The following is a 20,528-nucleotide window of genomic DNA, read 5'->3' on the forward strand; positions in this document are numbered from 1 at the left end:
CCGGAGGAAGCGGTGAATTCAGATGCGTCATCGGGTGATAAACACATCGCCGCGCACACCGAGTGTGCGGTAACAGCGATTATTCCATCTCCTTTGTAAAACGACGGTCGCGTCGCACGAGAAACGGCATCTTTGCTCTCGCGATTACGGTTCTAAGCTGTGCACACAAAACGACGCGCACGCGACACGCTTATCATAATATATTAATAGTGTGCGGCGTACGTTTAACGCGGGAGAGGGATGCTGACGGAGGGAGGGACCGGGACGAATCCGGGAACGAGGGAGAGAGAGAGAGAGAGAGACGAGGCGCTCGAGGGAAAGACCGCCGGAATCGTCGTCGGGAATTCGCAATTCGCCGTTTAGCCTTCGCGCCGGGCTCAAAATAAACGCGACAACTCATTCGCGCTCGTCTCCTCCGTCCGCCTTCTTTTCTCCTCTTTCAGATATCGTCGTTTCTCGACGGTATACCGTTCGCACGACGCGTTCGCTACCGCGCGACGAGTTTCATGGACTTTTAGTTTTGTGGAAGTATGTGTGTGTGAAATTTTACGAGCTCTCTCTCACAGTCGATTTATTATTAAAACGCTTCTACGAAATAAAGAAATTTTATTTCACTTGAATTTTAATCTGACACCAGGCCTGTCCTATTACCTAGAAAACCTGGAATTCTTAGAGAATTTCTTTGATATTGCTTCTTCTAATATTTTGTCTTTATATTGTAATCGAGAGTTTACTGATTAAATTGTTAATGATAATGAACCCATCCATCCTAAAGCATTATATTACAGCACGCTAATTTAAAGAGCATGGCTAATCTAATATTCAATATTGAAGATCAATGTGTCAAGGTGTAATTTTATTTAATGAAGGCGAATATTTATCTTATTAATTTTATGATAGTTGAATTTTATATCGATTATGTATTATATAATTTTTTATTGGTAGCTTTTGAAAATTTTATACAATATAAAATATTTATTTTTTGGAATCATAATTTTTTTTTAATTTTTCAGATTTACTTATATTTGAAAGATTCTTAATTTTATTTTATGATTTATAAACTTTTGTAAATGGAAAACATAGGGACCTAAGGACCTTTGCATAATGAATATATATCTATTTGTAAGATATATTTAAAAATACTATTTATTTTTAACAATTGGAAGGAATTTTTAACAAATTGCGAAAATCAGGGAACTTTTTTTTTTTTGAGCTTGAGTAGATAATCTGAATACATATTTAACCATCGGTAATTTAATCGAATCGCAAGATAGAAACTGCAACGTATACATTTTTCGCCGAGTGAAGATCAATTCCGGAAGCTTAACAAGAGGTAGACAGATGTTTATAGGAGTTATTTCGTATTCTATTGTAATTCGCTATTTTAACTGGAAGCGACACGGGTTTCTTGACGCGCAACACACTCGAGATCTAAAATGGACGTCGTCAGTCCTAGTTCGTGTTAACCGGAACGCTCTTCTCCCTCTCTTTAGCGCTCGCTGAGTGGTTAACGAAGCCCGCCGCGTCGAATTCGCCACACGGTACACGGCCGTGTGCGTGTGCACGGGCGTGAGCGTGTGTACGTGATACAAGCGTGCCGTGCGGTCTCTCACGCGTGCTCGCTCGCACGGGCGAGCGGCTCTTTAAAGCGTATAGAAGACTGACAACGCGCACGGTGAGAGAGAGAGAGAGACAGACAGCTCTTTATTGCTTTGTTAGACTTTACTCTGTCTCTTTGTGATCCGGCGCTCCGAATAAGAAGCCGTGTCGCGAATTCGCTTTTTCGACACGTGAAAATTACGAATGCGAACGCGAGATGAGATCTCGGCGGAAGCTGCCTGGTTATGCGAGTGGAATTCTTCGCGAAAATTTAAAATTAACGTAGGTAATTTTTATTAAGATAAAGATCACGATTCAAGTAGGTGTGTATCTGTAATCGTTGCGTAAGACTCTATTTTTGTTTTCGCGTCAAATGTTTAACATTAATTTATGTTAAACATTAGCATTAAGTTCAATTATTATTTATAAGCACGTAAAAAAAGTTGAAGTGAATTATTGATATAGAGAATAAGTTCCGAATGTATGATGATATATAATTTAATTGCTCGGCCCTTTAATTATTTCTAATTACACATACATGCATAATCGACATAACTTATTCAACTTTTTTAGCTAATTTTTACAACGTCAATTATCGAGTATGTACGCGAAGGGCATTATGCGGTATGTTTATCTCTCTATCGATTCGCTTTATTTATGGCGATATCTTTCTTTTTACGTGTATCATATCGGTATACGAGGGAGACGCATCGAGTTGCCATAACGGGCGAATAAAATCGGCTACTTCCTTTCACATCGTCTCCTCCCGGTCCGATCGCTATAGGGAAAATGATCGCGCATTAAATCGCCGTGTTATTCGACATTCGAACGTCACGCTGACGTCGGCGCGTGCGACCAAGCCGAGTTCCTTCGTGGAAGCGTCACAGATCACGCGTCATGTCGTAACCGGCTCTCCTTATCGCCAGCTCCATTTTCACTACACTGTGTACTACACGAAAACAAGATTACCTCCATCCAGTTATTGACTCTACAATGCGTTAACGTTATCGCGGTGCGTGCTGTACTTTAAACGACATTCTCTTATTGTTGTTCTTGAACGCCGGTACACGTAAACATGGCTGAGGTCATGGACGTCAATTTTTAACTCGTAATATAATTCGTACGAACGCGAGGTGGTTGGTTGATCGGATTTTTTTTTTTTTTTTTTTTTTTTTTAATTTCTTAATTCCGTACGCTTTTCTCTCTCTCGATCGTTGTTTTGTAGTCGAATTATTTCGTCTGCTCCAAATCCTATTCGCGACAAAGTCGCGTCACGAAGGGGTTGCGAGAGGGTTCGCCCGAGTACACGGAGCTCGCTCGACGTTTACAAAGTAGCGAGCCGAGCGGAAAGAGCCGTGCAACGCGCTTGATGTCCCTCGTAAAACATGGCCACGGTGTTTTATTGGCCGACCGAGAAGACGATCCCTTCGTGGTGGGTGGAGTCGATAACGCAATAATCCTTTATCGCGCAATTGAAAAGGACAGGGTAGGATCGCTAAGAGGGGGAGGAGCGGAAGGATATTCTTTGGTCATCGAACGACCTGGGAAACGATGATGTTTTTACGGACCGTCCACATAAATCGACTTGCTTGCGAGTCGGATAAGAAGAACGAGAAAACGGTTTTATCCGCTTGAAGTACCACTAGTGATTCTTTCGACGGCAGTTTCCTTTGCGTCTTTTGTCTCTGGAGGATTCCTGGCGAAGGGTCGGGGAAGGAAAGGGTGAAAGGCCACCGTGTAAAATATTCCGGAATAAGCTGAAGTGCGTAATATTATAGTTTTCATGGCTGTAAGACATGTATTATTAATATAAATATCTTTATAGGCAAAGAAAAATTTTGATAAAGCATTTAAAAATTTGGCTAGATACAAAAATCTGAAAATAATTTTGTTAAACTATTAAAATAATTATACGGGTCACTTAGGCTATGATAATAATACTGCAAAAGTTTTTGATATTCTAATATATCCAATTAAATGTTCTAGACAAATATTTTGAAAAGATTAAAATATATACACGGAGACAAATTAAATAGAACCAGTTTGTATCTGAATTATTAATACAAAGTTACTAGAGGCAGACTAAACGAGATAAATAGGGATTATATAAATAAAATGTAAATGTGAATATAAATTGCTGAAAAACGCAAGTAGCCTGTAATATGTTTGTCTTTACTTTTTAACGCTGCATTAACACAGTTTAGAAGACAAGATTTGAAAGAATCGCAATTCCGAAATGCAAATAAGATAGACGATTTGCTTGTCGCGGGAAGCTTAATGACAATGTCGGAGGTATAACCGCGAGAACGGCCGATAAATCGCGTTGAACGGAAGCAAATCGCGGCATTCGTCGATGAAAACGGCGATAGCTGAGGCCGGTCTATTACGTGTAATCCGGGATTTAAAGTCAAGACGATGGATCGAGACGGATTAGAAACTCGGCGTAATAGACGTCGAACGGATCGGCGTGGAGGAGGAGGCGCGCGGTTAAAGGCAGATCAAGTCGGATTTTCGATTTGTGTTTCGTTCGTTTAATCATCGTTTATTTCGTCCTGCACATTAATTTCACTTTCCGCCGTTTTTACGCGCCACGAGATAATATAGATTTTTTTCCTTTTCTTTTTTTATTTTAAACTTCGAAACTTTTATAGAGATAATAGAGTCGTGAACATATATCCGTCTTTTTAACTTTTATCATGTAATATATATATATATATATATATATATCTATATATATATATATATATATATATATATATCTATATCGAGGTGCTTATGCTGTATCATTAAACTATTAGATTATCAATTAGCGTATATTTTGTTTCGTCCCCGGAGGGTTTCTCTTCCTCTCTTCCTCTCTTTCTCTTTCTCTCTCTCTCTCGCTCGCTTCGTGTACCCTCTCTCTTTCTTATCGGCGAGCCGCGAATCGCAGCTGGCGAGGACCGCTTTAAATCATCCCTTTCTCATTACCATTTCAAATGGGCCGCGATTAACGCGAATTAATTATCTACGATGGCAATATTCCGCCTCCGGGGCGGATCGGGGCGCCGCTGCTAAACGTTCGCTCGAACGAAAAGAAAAATCCACCTCGAGGTACAATTTGCTATCTCGATATTGAAAAAATATTGGCTAATTTGGCCGCTACTACGTCGACCGCGAAAGAGGCGCGAATTAATTCACGGAGGATTAAATCGATCGCCAGGCTCGTCGGGAATTGAAAACACCGTCGGAGAATCGCGGGCACTTAAAAGCATTACGTATGAATCGAGCGCGGTAAAATTCGGAATACACGCATACCTTATGCCGCCAAACGATAAGAATAACGATGCCGCAACGATGATAATAAGCCGTTTATCTTGTTATGCCATTTTTAAAAGATGACTGCAATATGAAGTTTTAAAATAAAAAAAAAAAGTCTGCGATATATCATTGTTCTTGAGAATATCATTATCAGTAAGATACTAAAAAATGCCGCAACAGGTGTTTTCTGCGGCGAACAATGGATCCCATATTTGTAAATCTTGCCCATTAACATTTTAGAAAATCGTAAATGAAGATTTTATATAATGGGCGACACACGTTGCGTAATTTCCTGCGAAAAGGGGGAGATTAATTTTCGAGCGGGCCTCGCGGCGGTGTGCGTGCGCGTATTCATCGTTCTCGCTTTATTGTTTGCGCGTCTATGGTCGACCATCGTGCATGCAAACAATAATCGCGGACGCAAGAACCGATGCGAAAAATAGCGAACGTGGAAATCAAAAAGGCAATCGATTCCGCTGCGAGGCCGAGCGGTGATTTCGGTACGCGCGCGGCTCTCTCCGAGCGGTAGACGCCGCCGTCGACGGCTGATTGTGTTGGATTGTTAAACGAACATTTTTGAAAACTGTCGGATCCATTCCTCGCGCGGGGACCATCCGGGGTTTCGATCGCGCAAATAACCGACAGTACGGAGTACATCCGCCACTTGTCGAGAGCGGTTCGAGCTCGTTAGCTCGATGAACTTCGACCGTTCTGTGACAATATTCCCAGATATTCAATAAAGCCGAGCCGACGAGCCGACCGACGTGTGTGTGTGTGTGTGTGTGTGTGTGTGTGTGTGTGTGTGTGTGTGTGTGTGTGTGTGTGTGTGTGTGTGTGTGTGGTGTGTGGTGTGTGGTGGTGTGTATGTGTGCTGGCTTGGAATTTTGCCTTTTCGCGTGGACTCGGAATAGAGATGTTTGATATCTTCCTCGCGTTTTTTCTACGCAAAGAAAGAACAAGCGAAAAAAGCTAACCGACGAGAATTATCTCAATAATTTCAATATTTTTTCAATTAAATATGTGAAAGAGAATTTATGGGAATGCGCGAGCTAATATGATCGAATCAATAATAATATTATTGCATTGAAACACCGTTAGAATTCAGGTAATTGGAACTGAAATTTCTCTTCTGGAAACGTGCGAAAATTGCGGAGCTGAAGAGACTGAACTAAAATAAGATGGCTGTATACAATAGTCCTAATCTCGAGGATAGATCCATTCGTTTATGAGATTCCTATTTAAATACATTCGTCTCGCGCTTTTATCTCGGGGCGTTACGAAATTGCGATTAACGGCGAGCGACTCGACGGCAGTCGGAGAACCGCGAGCGGTCTGATTTTCTTTTTTCTTCTGGCATCGATTTACCTAAGAGTATACTTTCTAGCTGATTTAGCGAAGCATGAAGCGGCGCGGCGAAGAGAAAAAGAGAGAAGGAACCCGACGACACGCAGAGGACAGGGGTTTCGAGAAAGTATCGGCGACGCCGACGAGACAACGAGACTCCGTGTGGCTAAACATGCCATTCGAATGCATGCGCTCGCGCATTCCATCCGCGCGCGCGCGCGCGCGCGCGTGTGTGTGTGTGTGTGTGTGTGTGGGGTGTGTGTGTGCGTAAAGGGATTCTGCGATGGGATAAACGTATCCCACAGTAGCGCACACTCGGGGAACAAATGGAGTCGTTCTTAACTCGGCTCGATATTATATTACGGGTCTCGAGAAATTACCGAGTCGCTTACATGCACGACCGGGGACGCGATTAAACTTTCCGTTCGGATATTTCTCTCCGTCACGAATAATAAGCAGGCTTGAATTAATAAGAAGGAAAGACGTCACGTTCGTCGTGGAGAGCACGGCGGGGCGGGAGGAGGGAATGCTAATTGTAATTTGAGCGAGTTTGACATCTCTGTCTGTCTTGATATCTGCGAAAGCGTCTCTCGTATTCCTCCCGTACGGCAGAGATTAGTCGTCGCGATTAAAAAAAAAATATCGAGCTGTTTAAATATCCGTCGGACGTCGGCGAAAACGAAAGTCCGCCAACGTCGCGGACGATTTCGCGGAGCCTGAAATAATCCGGGAAGTGTAGTCCGCGATGTTGTACAGTTCCTTTACCGTTTATCCGCAATTAAGCGGTCGCGGCGAATGGCGATTATTGCCGGCATCGTTTAATTTGCATGACAATGCGAAGCGGCTCGCTCATCGGCATGCACGTTTCCTCGCGCTTCGCGCGTTTCGACGATCGAGAAAGTATCGCGCGCGGACGACGGCGGGGGGGATCGGCGCGCTTCGGTAGATCGACTTCTTAATCGGAATACGTGCTCGCGTTATAGAAGAACACCCGAGGCTTTTGCCGTCGTTATCCGAGCTAAGTGGACGTTCACATTGTGAGCGCGTCGAGCGGACTTAGGGAAAAGATTATCGTTTTACATTCCGCGAATATCCCGAGAAATGTCTCTTAGCGGGTGGTGCGGTGTGGGCGCGCAAATTCCTTCTTTAAGCTCTCTTGAAATTACATTTGATAAATATGCATCACACGCGTGCGTGCACACGCGGCCATTAACAATTGTAATGGACGGCTGGATATTGTTCGTTCTCGAATAATTATTTATTCCAGATCATCTTAATGCCTCGAGACTCGAGTTAATTTATACGGCGATTTATTCATTTATCGTGTTGCGATAAACGAATAAATCGCGACCTTTTGTACTTAGTATGATGTGTATTTCCTTCGCGTATAATACCGTATCGGTGTTTCCTGTCAGATATTGCGCACGTGCTAAAAAAAAAAAAAAAAAATATTTCTTCCTCTCGTACGTTTGTAATTCCTCTATCGTGTCCCTCTATAGAGGGAGGCCTTTATCACAATTAAAAATGCAAATGTATTCTCCCCCATTACGCATTGCTTATGTTAATGCCAGTCGGAAAAATTCTGCGATGACTGTAAATATATCAGGACGCACGGCATTAGTATCGCGCCTTGACAAGTCGTTCAACGTGTGTCAGATAACGCACGTACAAAGAGGAAAACCGTCCCGACCGACCTTTAAACATCTATTTAAAGCACTCTTCGCCCCGTACTCGCCATTTTGATTGCGTTACGAGTTGAAATACAAAAAGCGGGATAATTTATACACTTTGTACTTTTGGAAGAGAAAATTGCTGGTGAGCTTTACAAAATAACCTTCCGAAGAGGAAATAAAATGTTATTATTAAAAACGAGATATTTTTACCCTTTTGCAAGTAACGTTATACAATTCAATAATTTTCATTATTAAAATATTTTAATTTACAATTTGATTTTTTTTTTTTTATAAATTATGATAAAGATTTATAAATTAAAAATCATAACAATCTAGAGGTCTTTGTATATTTACTCTTATTTAAATCAAGTGGAAAAATCTCGTATATTCGATTGTAATTATTACAATCGCCCATCAGCGGCGATTGTTACAAAATCATAGTGTTCCGTTCTGCGCGTAATACAACATCGGCATCACCGGAAATGCGACTAAACAGGTGTTTGCGCCAGCTGTGGTCGCCCTCGCTATGCCTCGTCACGAATCCCTTCTGTCTCAGTTCTCGTCTTCGCCATGTCCCAACTCGTTGTTCGTCGTTCGCTTCCATCGGTGCTTCTTAAAAGGTCGTTAGTTATTCTCGGCGCTGCGTCATATAAGCAACGAAATTCCATCTCCGTGAATTCGCTTTCCGTGAAAGACGAAAGCGATTCTCCGCTTCGGGACACCGCTGCTCCGAACCTGATAATTAATATCGAGAAATTATGCCCGATAACAAATGACTATAATTTTATAATCTGGAGAACTCTCAATACAACAATACAAACTATAAGGCAAGTCTGCCGGCATGGCGCTGTGTCTACAATTTTCAGACTACCAAATTTTATGAAGAAAAAGTCCGTGTGGAAATTAATTCTACACTCTTATTTTTGTCACAGAAAAAAATTAGTCTCAAATCGAGATTATATATATATATATATATATATAAGCAAGAATATTATAATCTTGGAAAAAGTTTAATCTTAATTTGATTTGAGTTGAGCAAAAGTAATCATTGAATGTCATTCGATCGTTGTGAATCGATATAAATTCAATCAAGGCCCAGATTTTTAAGAGGATTATGGTTATTGTTATACATTCGTCTTGAGTTAAGATTAATTTTTTCTTTCCCCGTATGTGACAACTTTTTATTCGCAACTTTTTACGCGAGGTACATGTGGACTTGATGACAATTTTGGTTACAGTGTGGACCGGGAACGGCTTCGGGAGCGAGAGCGACAGGCCCGCGCGGCGATGTCGGTCCAGGCGGAGCAGGCGACTGCGGGAGGCGGTCCTGATACGAGACACCATCATCATCACAACCATACGCATCATCATCCCATGGTCAGCGCGCCGAACCTCTTCCGTGCCCCAGTCAGGGTAAGTATATTTTCCATCTATTTCGCCGCTGTGCGAAATCGTTTTTTCACCGTATGTCCCCGCGTACATTCGCGTCCGGCGAATGTATTGATTATCTTTTCGACTGTCTAGCGAATAGTCACTCGTTCGAAAACGCGACCAGATATGTCTCACTTGATTTTCTGATGTTCTATCCGCAAGATGTTCATGGAGGGCCTACAGTACATTCAGTTAAATATCACGTTATTGTCACGTTGATTATTTTCTGCGTCTGTATGTGACCGTATTTTCTAAATATAACTATGAAAGCGTCACAGGCTAATCTAACTAACGATGCACCATGATAAAACATTTCCGTGGATGGAAATTAAAACAGCTACTATCTGCCGGCCATTAATTTATTGTCAGTGATAATACTTTTTTTTTTTCCCTTTCTCTTTTTTTCTCTCTTTCTCTCGTTCTTTCCCACTCTCGATGCGGAGAACAACGTCAGTTAAATGTCTGTGCCAGTTAAATTGACACACCGAACCATTTTGCGGTCTTTTTTTCTCATTCGGCGAGATGACGCCAAAAATGTTTCTGTACGGGGAAATGAAAGTAGCGACGAATACTGGCCTGTCGATCAATTTCGCCGCACACGATTGCATCTCGCCGCGCGTATTTAATAGTCATACCGAGTTCTAAAACGGGCACGAGTCTATTTTCCCTATTAAATGGCATTTTATTAAGCCCCCCCCGACTGTTTGCTCGCTCGCTATTCGCGGCGGTTGCAAAGTCGCGAATAATTAATGAGCGAGAGGCGAGAAAATCGGGCTGACGTCCATTTCTTATCGCTCCTCTCCCTTGTCATATTTATTCAAGCAGAATCTCCCTTGCCTTGCGTTGTCTGATCGCTTAATGGATCTTTCTCTTGCGTTTTAAGAGCCATTTCATCCTTTTTCGTGTCTTTTCACTACCGTCTAGTTAGTAATCGCAGGCACCTCGCCAAGTAGATTCACTGACCGCTTCAATTAACGTTAACCGATAGTCTTCGTTCTGTGTATAAATCTACGATAATACGCGCCGCTTAAATTGAATTTGCTCTCAATCAATCATTAATGCTATTCAGTTTAAATAATGAAATAATAAAGTAGATATTCGTAATTCTCGTTCGTGTTTCAAAAATATCGAGAACAACAGCGATTATATTACTGTTATATCGCACTATATTAATTGCAAATTTTAGAATGATAATTTAAATATTATTTTACAGCATAACATTTTTTAATAATAAGATGCAGAAAATTTCAATTATTTTACTTAAGGATGTATCATATTTATTTTCATAGTTTTTTTATATTTAATAAAAAAATTATAAAAACCTTATAGATTCTAAATCGTGTTTAAAAAATAATACTTAAAAAAGTTTAGCAGCGGTTTATTTATTTATTTAAGTAATTTTTTATACAGGTTCTAAATCGCCGCCAAATTTTTTTGTATTAAACTTTGTTTTAAATACAATCCAGAATAATCTATAATTTTTTTCGTAATTTTCTCATTGTAAATGAATATATGTGTAATACACATCCTCAAGACACAGCTACGTGATTACCACACGATTTATCGTTTCTTCGAAATCATTCTGCAAGCAGAGCGAGCGATTCGATTCGAACGTTGCTTCTGTTGTCTGTCGATAAATAAAAGTAACCCCACGGCATCTCTATCACGCTCTGGAAAACGCGTAATGCAATTATCTCTCCACCGAGATCCCTCGCCTTCGACCTCGAGAGCTCTAATTCGACAATTGTTCGAGACAATGTCCTCGCGTTACTCATTACTCATATTGGGTAACGCAATCGGCGTCGTTTAATGTTTTAATTTCGCAGAGCGTTTGGGTTCGCCTCTCTTAAACTTTCTCTCGTTCTGCGTTCCTCGTGAAATATTTCAGGCTGGCGTAGTCTGGTTTCCTTCCGTTCTTTCCATCTTCAATCTCGAATCTAACGCAGTTGGTAGCGTCAGCTGTCTTAAGGGCCTGTAGGGAAACCTCACACACGGTCGTTACGAAGTCAAGAACCCGTTGGACCTTCTCCGTGGCTCGTAAACATGACCTTCCTTCTGTTTACTTTCATCCTTGGCCGTTCCCCGCTGGGATTACTTACGTCGAAATTTATTTCTAATCTGCGATGCTTCAACTAGGAAAAGAAAAATGGGCGATCTCTTTCCGGAGAAATTGCGCCATCAGTATAAATTGAAAAAGACCTTGCTTCGCTCTCCAAATGACTATTTACTCCCGCGAGAGAACAGCCGCGGATAGTAAAATTCTGCGGGATAATATCTCTTAGTTATACGGATTCGGTTTCTTTTTATTTTTTACGGACCATTGTTCTCGAGAGCAGAAGCTCTTACGTCGAAGCCAAGAGCCCGAAAAGTGATCGTTTCGTTAAAGCGACAGTGGTGAAAGCATCGATAATGATAACCGATTGAATCGTAACGAAAATTTCCGCGTGGCTGGGATTTTCTTCGAAACCTTACAACCGGTTTATATCGGCGCGGCGTGATATTAAAATTGACATTTGAATATCAACGACGGCGGAATCGTTACACCGGACTGTCTCTCGGCCGGTATTTAACGCGCGACGGAGACGAAAGAAATATTCGGTTCTCTTCGGCTTGTTAGACCGCCTAATTACATAACAGCATTCTCTCATTACGCTCGCGCGACACACCGGCTTTGGTAATACTATTTCTTTCGCGCGAGGGGAGAGGTACGAACCCCGCCCATGCTCCGATTGGCCCTTTCGCGTACTCAACAGGTGTTTTCTCGACTTTTAACTCTCCTTAATGAGCGTTTTACGAGAGCGCGCGGTCGGAGCGATCTGAATTCTCTTAAGCGACTCACGACCGCCGAGGAATTTCTTCATTTCCGACAGGCGTATCGTATTCATTCGTACGCGTATCCGCGTTTCTGTTAACTGAAAGCTAAATCCCAACCTTTTTACAATTCAAATAATCGTTCGGAAGGACAGAACCGAATATTCGTTCGTTCATTTTCCACATTCGTAACGACTCTATTTAAAATTTGCTAAAGCCGATGAGAGGATGAAAGGTATTCAAACCCGCATACGCGTCAGTTTCTAAACACACACAGTCGTTACGAAGAGAGAGAAAGAGAGAGAGAGAGAGAGAGAGAGAGAGAGAGAGAGAGAGAGAGAGAGAGAGAGAGAGAGAAAGAGAGAGAGACACGTCGTACATTTCTTCGCCGAGACGCGGTCGGGAAGCTGCCTGATCGGCTCTCTAACAATCATAACTGTAACCGCGCGTTAGTAACCGTACGATGAGTTGCGAAGCCGCTTAGCGTCTTTGTCGTCCAAGCGTAACGCAGAGGCAGAAACGGGAAGTTTGATAGAACGAGGGGGCGAGGGGCAGGGCGAGCGGGGCGAGAGAGGGAGAGCAGAGGAAAGGAAAGCGGAATGAGAAAGGAGGGACGCGCGCGGAAAGGTAGAAAGGAAGGAGAGAAAATGGCGCCGGTTTCTTACGAGTTCGATCAGCTTTTACGACCTCGAGGCTCTCCTACTCGCTCCTACTCCGTCTCGGCTCCCGTCGTCTCGCTTTTTCTCTCCCGAGGCGAGGCGAGAGAGAGGCGCAGCCGCGAACGGAAAAGCGGATTCCGCGACTTTTCCACGACGCCGTCACGTAGCGCGTCTGAAACCGCGCGGGGAATACCGTATCCGGATCCGCGTCGTCGCCGCGCACCTCCAATATCGGGGAACGTGACGCGTTGATGCACCTAGCGAGGGGTGGGAAGAGGGGGGGGGGGAAGGCGTGGGTGAAATATCGGCTGCAATCTGCGGGATTATTCGCGCGCCGCGAAAATATGCGCGCGGCTTCGCTTGCGTCCCGTAAGAATAGCTCGAATTGATTGACGAGGAGACGCGGATCATCGAATTCCGGTGAATCCGAATTGGATCTAAATAACGCAAAAGCTGAAGTAAAACAATGCCGGAAAGCCTTCAACGGAGTCCCCGATTCAAGGTGATATCGGATCTTGTATCGTAAATTTCTAATGGATCACATCAATGTTAATAGGCAAGCTTTTTATGCAACGCAATACATCGTTGAATTTGTAACGTAAATACACGCTGAAGTTGAAAGATCGGCGTTTTATTTTTCAATATAGTCGTTTTTTTTTCTTTTTCCCTCCGTGTTTTTCTTTTCAACTTTATCACATCCTCGTTGAAATAGGAATCTGCATCTCGCGCTGTTATATTTTTATGGGGGATCGTTATCTCGACTCGTCCATTGTGAAAATTCCCTCGAGAACACGCGTACGGATAGTTTATCGTGCTGCAGCTCGATGTTTAAAGTTCGCCGAGATTAAAACTCGCTAGTTGGGAGATTACCCGGTTCGATAAATAAAGTGGTTCGCGGATCGACGCTCGAAGAGACGCTACTAGTTGGCTTTTCCTAGCAAAGTCAGATACCACTCTGGTTTTTAATAGCGACACATTAGTCGATAATGTGTGGTAGGACTTTTCTCTCTCTCTCTCTGTATCGGTTTTTATCGGTTCAACTGGAATAAATTGATTGGATACAATGTACGAGTACGAAAAAACGTTCCTGTGTTTATTCATTAAATGAACGCTCGTGTTCATCGAAAAGAATTCTTATCGCGTTCGAAATCTGGAATATACCGACTTCAATCGTCGGTTTTTCATCCCGATCAGCATCCACGTCGCGAAATATCGTTATGGAGCCTCGTCGGAATCTCGCAGATGGAGGCACCTCGGCATGCGAGCCATTCGCACGGCCGGAAATAAAGATGCTGTACGTGCGGCGAGAGAGGGGGGGGGGGAGGAGAGAGGGGGGCATTATTGCGCGAGCGTGAAGTTCGACGTCGTGGGTCGCGGCTGTTAAGCGGAACAAAAGCGAATTTATTATCGAGATTAACGGCGCGCATTTGCATTCCCGTACTCGTGAAATCGGCGTGTTCGAGAAAATTCGCGACGTAACGTGAGCAATGCTACGTGAGAGAAAGAGAGAGAGAGAGAGAGAGAGAGAGAGAGAGAGAGAGAGAGAGAGAGAGAGAGAGAGAGAGAGAGAGAGGGGGGGGATTAAGATGAGAGATAATGCGTGTGTATATGTTGTATGTATTTGTGCGTATAATAATAATGATTGGGATTACATTTTCGAGTGGCTTAAATATGATGATGTATAATATAGCTATATTCTGGAGAAATTTCTTGCCCGAAGAACAGGGCAAGGCTATTATAAAGTAGAATAGTAGGGATATACTTGTTATTTCACTGCCGTTCGAGATAACTCCGCGACATTAGTATTTGGGATATTTTATTCCGATGGAATATTGTTGAAACTACGATAAAATTGATATCGATATTGTACCATGATTGAAAGAGAAGTTCGAGATATTTAAATATGTCACAGATTATTATCATAGGTCTAACTTTCATCGAAGTTTTCCGATCCGATTCTGTTTCGGTGCGAATTGAATTTTATATATGCTGTTTCCACTGGAAGTAGTGTAGGAGTAAAGAAGATTGGTATTTTAGTAAAGCTAACTTAAAATTTTTATTTGTAAAGTATAAATATACAAACATAAATAATCTGAAATTACAATAAATGAATATTATTGAAATACCACGTTTATTTTTCAATATGCAATAATTGTTGTAAATAACGAAGAACAGAGGTTGACCATTTTTTTTTTGTCATTTTCACCGATTGTAATTCGCCGCTATTCCGACGGTGAAATTGTGGATCGAAATGAGAGTGAATTGAGTGCAATTGGATTGCATTTCCATTCGACTCGAGTTTGGTTCTACGCCGCATTAAGATCGAATTAACGCCTCGGCGTGGAAACTAGACGATATTCAGAAAATAATATTTTGTTTATGCGTGCTGTAATGCCGCCGTAAGCTGGAAACGTCGTTTTTACGGACGGTTCTTATTTTATCTCCGGACATGATTTGTCAAGAGCCGCTCTTTACACACTCGTGGATGTCAGCACACGCGATAAAGTTATTTGTCGTTCTTCCACGGGAAAAACGCATTCTCCGTGACACAACGAAGAATGCGTTTTATTCCTTTGCACGGCAGATAAGAGAGCTCCTCGCTCCCGCGGATTTTCCTTTCTTTTTCCTCCGTGTTCAAACAGACGGCGAGGTTGCAGCGTCTCTCTTTACTTCTCTTTCTCCCTCTCTCTCTATCCCTCTCATTCGCTCGTTCTTTCTTCCTCGGTTACCTTTGAAGCTGCTGCAACGAGAGCGCCACTTTCTTATTTGCACGAGTACCGCATTTGCCTGGATTCAGAGGCGAGGCAGACAATGAAATACAAAAATGAAGAATACGTATAAAAAAAGAGACGCTGCTCGCAGTACTTGAGATTAAATTTTATTTAATTAACGATTAAGAGATTAAAAATAATTCGCGCTCAGTCGGTTAATGTAAAACGTTTTCGTCACCTAGATTTTTAGATTTCTCGTAGTTATTAAAAGTTCCTACGGTCGTAGGAACCAGGTACACGTTCTCTACGAGCCGAGCTGGACAATATGCCATTTTTATTTCAGGCCGATTATTTTATCTATTCTATTTGCTAACGTATTGAGTAAAGCGATACTCTCTTGTTCTACATTTCCCCATTATATTCGCGCGTTGTTATACTTGAAATTTTGCGGGACGAAGTGCCGGGAGTTTTTGCGGCGATCGATGCGCGATGTGCTTTTTCCGCCAGGACGACTTTTTTTTAGCCCGCATCGAACGAGAAAGGGTGGCAACCACCGCTCTCGCGTTGATTACGTGGTCACTCCGGTCGGCCGCAGTGAGTCACGCAGCCTGCATGCATTCTGCGTCGAATCGTAATTTCCATTACACATGCGCCGACTGTATAATTAGTAGATGCCATTAAGACGCAGGAATAGGACGTTCCTCGTAGAAAAATCTCCGGCCCGAGCGACTTTCCCTTTGCTCGCACATAAGGAAGCTTGAATCCACCCCGGGCAGAAAATTCAATCGAGCAGATAGCGAGTCTTTCTCTCTCTCTCTCTCTCTCTCTCTCTCTCTCTCTCTGTCTCTCTCTCTCTCTCTCTCTCTCTCTCTCTCTCTCTCAATAGCAATTCCTATCCGTCTCTCGGATTCCGACGAAAGCCGGTTTCATCGGAACCGCCCTCGGTTTCTGCGATTCTGCAGACTTCTCGAGGAGGATTCGGTTTTAAACAAACGGACGGCAATATTAATAGCGAGACATTATGTAGATTTATGGAAAAAATTAATAAGATCGAGTTTTAATGGAGCTGGGTAATAGCGGCGGCAGGTGAGAGTAGATCTCTCCAAAAGATAAGAGATGCAAATTTATAGAAGTCGTAAGAGTTTAGTAAGATCGATACGATGATTAACGTTAAGTTTCGTGTTTAATCGAACTGATAAAATTCAAATCGCATAATAAAATAGCTCGCGTAAGAGATGCGGACGCCTGACAAGTAAGATAATTTCGCCTAATCGGGATTAAGCATCTGGCGACGTTTATATTCCTTATAAATGTTAAGCGCTCTCTCTCTCTCTCTCTCTCTCTCTCTCTCTCTCTCGAATATTATCCGTCAGAAATGAATCGCGGATATTTCGCGTTGCGCAACGCGACGCAACTCCGCGATGGCGCATTTATTACATTATAAAATACGAGATACGCGTCGCGAGAATATCTCGCGGTCATAAAAGCGCATTTATGCCGAACTGGGACAGCTCGCGTGCGCGCATATGTATTTATACGTATACATAAATATATGTATCTCCGGTTGCTGCCATCACGTGCCGATACCATTCTTCCGGCATGACGTCGCGATATGCTTCTGTTAAACGCGCCGGAACTAAAGGGGGCAAAGAAACAGTTCGCGTCGCATCGCGCCGAGGATCCGCGAGCAACAACATATCGGAGAGATATCCTCCGTTTCCTCCATGGGCGGACGGCAGGGCAGTGCGGGGGGGAGTGAGGGGGGGGGTAGAGGGACGGGGGATCCCCGTCCGTATCCTGTCGGATATAGCGCGCGTCTATATATTGACTTTACGTTCGAGCGGAGCCGCGTTGCGGAAAGACGGGGGAAAACCCGAATAATAAGGGAACGGGAGAGAAGAATCGGAAGCTCTCGAATTTTCTTCGACGAACGACCAGGCGGAAACTTCGGCTCGACGCACCGCCGCGGGCGAATTTCTGCCGCACTCTATACCGCACCGTGTAGCACAGGTCATTAACCACTTCTTTGTTGGATGGTTCTACGGAAAATCGAAAGAAAGATCTTTCTTAGCATTTAACGGATTCTTCAATTAAAAAAAAGAATCGACGTTAAGTTTTTTCGAACGTATACTCGTATATTTTTCTTTTATTTTGCATTTTTGTATTGTGATAATAAATATATGCGAGACTCGAGTATGAAAAGAAATATGTGCCGAATTAACTTTGGGCCGAATAAAATAGCCAATATTCCTTTATAACTTGAAATATTTTTACGAAATATTTTATTTGATATATTTGATGTTTTTAATATTGTTTTAAATTTGTGGAATTTATTCGTCTGCGTTGAGCTCGCGTGGATCGAAAAAGCTTTTAACACTGGTGGTCCATAGATATTTCTTGTTTTCTTTGTTTCCTCGGAAAACATATATGCTTTGTATATATATATATATATATATATAAACTCCGCTCACACGACTAGAGAATGTTATGGGTTACGCAACACGCCTTTTGTCGTAGCTGAAAATAGCACAGCGTTCCCGGCCGATTAACGGACGCGTTTAGCGAGTCGTTCCTTCCCGTTGAAATCTCGATTATCCGCGAGGAGCATCGTTTATTAATACACCCACGGATGAATGTCATTGCCGCATTTACGCGCGCAGAACTGCGCGTGCAATTAAACACTCCACGGTCGTAATCTTGCTTTTGAAGGGATGATGATTAAATCCGATCTCGGGTGCGAAAAGTAATAGATCGCGACAAAAGCCCCGCTGGTCTTCATCCTGTCGACATCTACGTCGCCTTGTATTTTAAATCTTTTTTCAGAATTTATCTATCTATAGTGGAAAAAAATATCAGACAAATAAGTCATAAATATGACTTTTTGAATTACATCTATATTCGCTTTAAATAAGATCTTTTTTCTCGCGAGATTTTATCTCGCAAATTAAAAAAAAAATCTGTCTTACGTCTATCTTGATGAAACAAGACTTTTATCGAATAACTAACTCAATTGTATACACGAGATAGAATAAATGTAACAAAGAAACTTTTATTTGGATATAATATGCGATTAATAAATTTTTAATTTGTCGGATTCGAAATTCTAGCTGTTGCGAATCGCCAATTAACGGGGCGCGCGCGTAATACAGCGGTTGTTGTTTTTAGCAGTGTTGTTTTCTCAATGATCGTTTATCCCTTATTCCGCGAAATATCGCGCTTTCAGCCATCTATATTGAAATGTTCGTGATAAGCTCGTGTATCGCGTATACCAATAGGCGGATTACGCAATCCGCTCCGCTCGGTTTTAATGGCAATACATACCGGGCGAGCGCAATGACGGCGCGACGACGATGACGGTGACGATACCCGGCAGCGATGATGGCAAACAACGATCATTTCCCGACGTGCGTCCGCGTGTTGGTAGTCGAGAATTCATTAGGGCTTCCTGCACTCACGCTAAAACCAATCGACCGATCGCCATTGCTTTCATGCAAATTGTCTGATCCAGTTGTTACATCGACGCACGTACATAGATATTTATTTCAAAACTTTGCGTAAACGTTTGAAACGTATAAAACTGATTTCATTTGCAGAAGCGCTTCTCATTTGACCCTTGCGTGGCTCGTGAAAAGTTCGCGAAGAGCTTTTATTATTTAATACATTAAGCTATCGCCGACACAACATCAACATACATTTAATTATTTTAATTTGCGATCGCTTGGTTTTTTTTTCTAATTATTTAATTTGTTGTAATTATTTATAATTATTTCTTTAGTAACTCCGTTTTGAGATCTTTGTAATACATCAGGTAATTATTTATGCTTAGCGCTTATCGTAGAAAGATACGTGGCAATTAAGTTTATTCGCCGAGTGAATGTTACTTGCGAATATTAATTGCGCGTAATATGTTTGGAATATTCATTGAACTCATCGTTGTAACAGAATACGCGGTATATACATTAAGGATCAATTTCTCCATGCGCTAATCCATGAGCAATGAACAGAATTGGAATATATAATTATTTCTCCATATTAGTAGATACCGCACGAAGCAATTTTCTCATGAGGATATTATAATTCAGGGCAAAAAATAACAATTTATCGAAGAATGTGAAGCGTATTTTACGCTTGTAAAATGACAACTTACCCAGTTACAACGCTAATCAAGTTATTATTACCGAGCTGTTAACTGAACCTGTAAAATCTATATCGGTCCTGAATTGAATCAATTAAAAATTTTTAAGTCATATTAATATTTTGTTAAGCATAATTTATGTTTTAAAATGAAAACGCACTTTGCGCGTTTAAAATTTGAGTTTATATCTCATATCTCTCTTTCTTTTTCTCTTAATATAAATGATGACAGTTTGTGAATATTAGATATTTAGAGTAACTTTAGGTTTGGGAATGTCAGTTCAATGTAGAATAATTTAGTACATTTCTAAAAACGTTAAATGCTAAAAAAGATGACTAGTATCACCTAGCCTACATCATTTATGCGCGACGTATAAATAATCAGTCACGTAAAATTGGCGCCGGCACTGTGAACGTGTTTAGCAATCTCACAAGAGACCTCTATCCGGAGTCAATTTGATTTTCTTTGAAATATATTGTTAAACACAAAAATCTAAGAGACATGTGTATTTTTTTATATCGGCATTTGTCTAAAAAAAATTTTTATATATCATTACTTCATTGATAATTGGGATCAAATATATATTAGTTTTGGAGGGTTGTTTCATCCCTTAAATCTCAAATTGGACCAATATAAAAACAATGCGTCTCTCAGATTTTAAATGCGTTCAACAATATATTTGTACAACACTGTACTTGAAGGAGAATCAAATAAGGTTTTAGACAATTAAGACAGATTCCCTGTCAGTGCTGTTTATTCATCTCACTCTCGCGTTAAGACAAGACAAGTTTCGAGCGCATGTCGTTCGCTAAAGAACTCGTTCGATCCCGCACGCGTAGCTTAGGTCGCGCCTTTGCGCCAAGCG

At 41.8% G+C, this 20,528-nt stretch overlaps 1 protein-coding gene across 7 annotated transcripts in view; it reads left to right on the forward strand.

Annotated features, from left to right (window-relative positions):
• The window catches only part of lilli (AF4/FMR2 family member lilliputian), a 211,105-nt gene that overhangs the window by 85,126 nt on the left and 105,451 nt on the right, over nt 1-20,528 (forward strand). For all 7 annotated transcript variants that reach the window (XM_011631836.3, XM_011631838.3, XM_089085321.1 and 4 more), the window contains exon 2: nt 9,155-9,329. In XM_011631836.3, the coding sequence (XP_011630138.2) occupies nt 9,155-9,329 (175 nt within the window). The remainder of the gene's footprint in view (nt 1-9,154; nt 9,330-20,528) is intronic.

The sequence above is a fragment of the Pogonomyrmex barbatus genome, unplaced genomic scaffold, assembly GCF_055798465.1.
Source record: "Pogonomyrmex barbatus isolate J1 unplaced genomic scaffold, ASM5579846v1 scaffold1, whole genome shotgun sequence".
Taxonomy (NCBI): Eukaryota; Metazoa; Arthropoda; class Insecta; order Hymenoptera; family Formicidae; genus Pogonomyrmex; species Pogonomyrmex barbatus.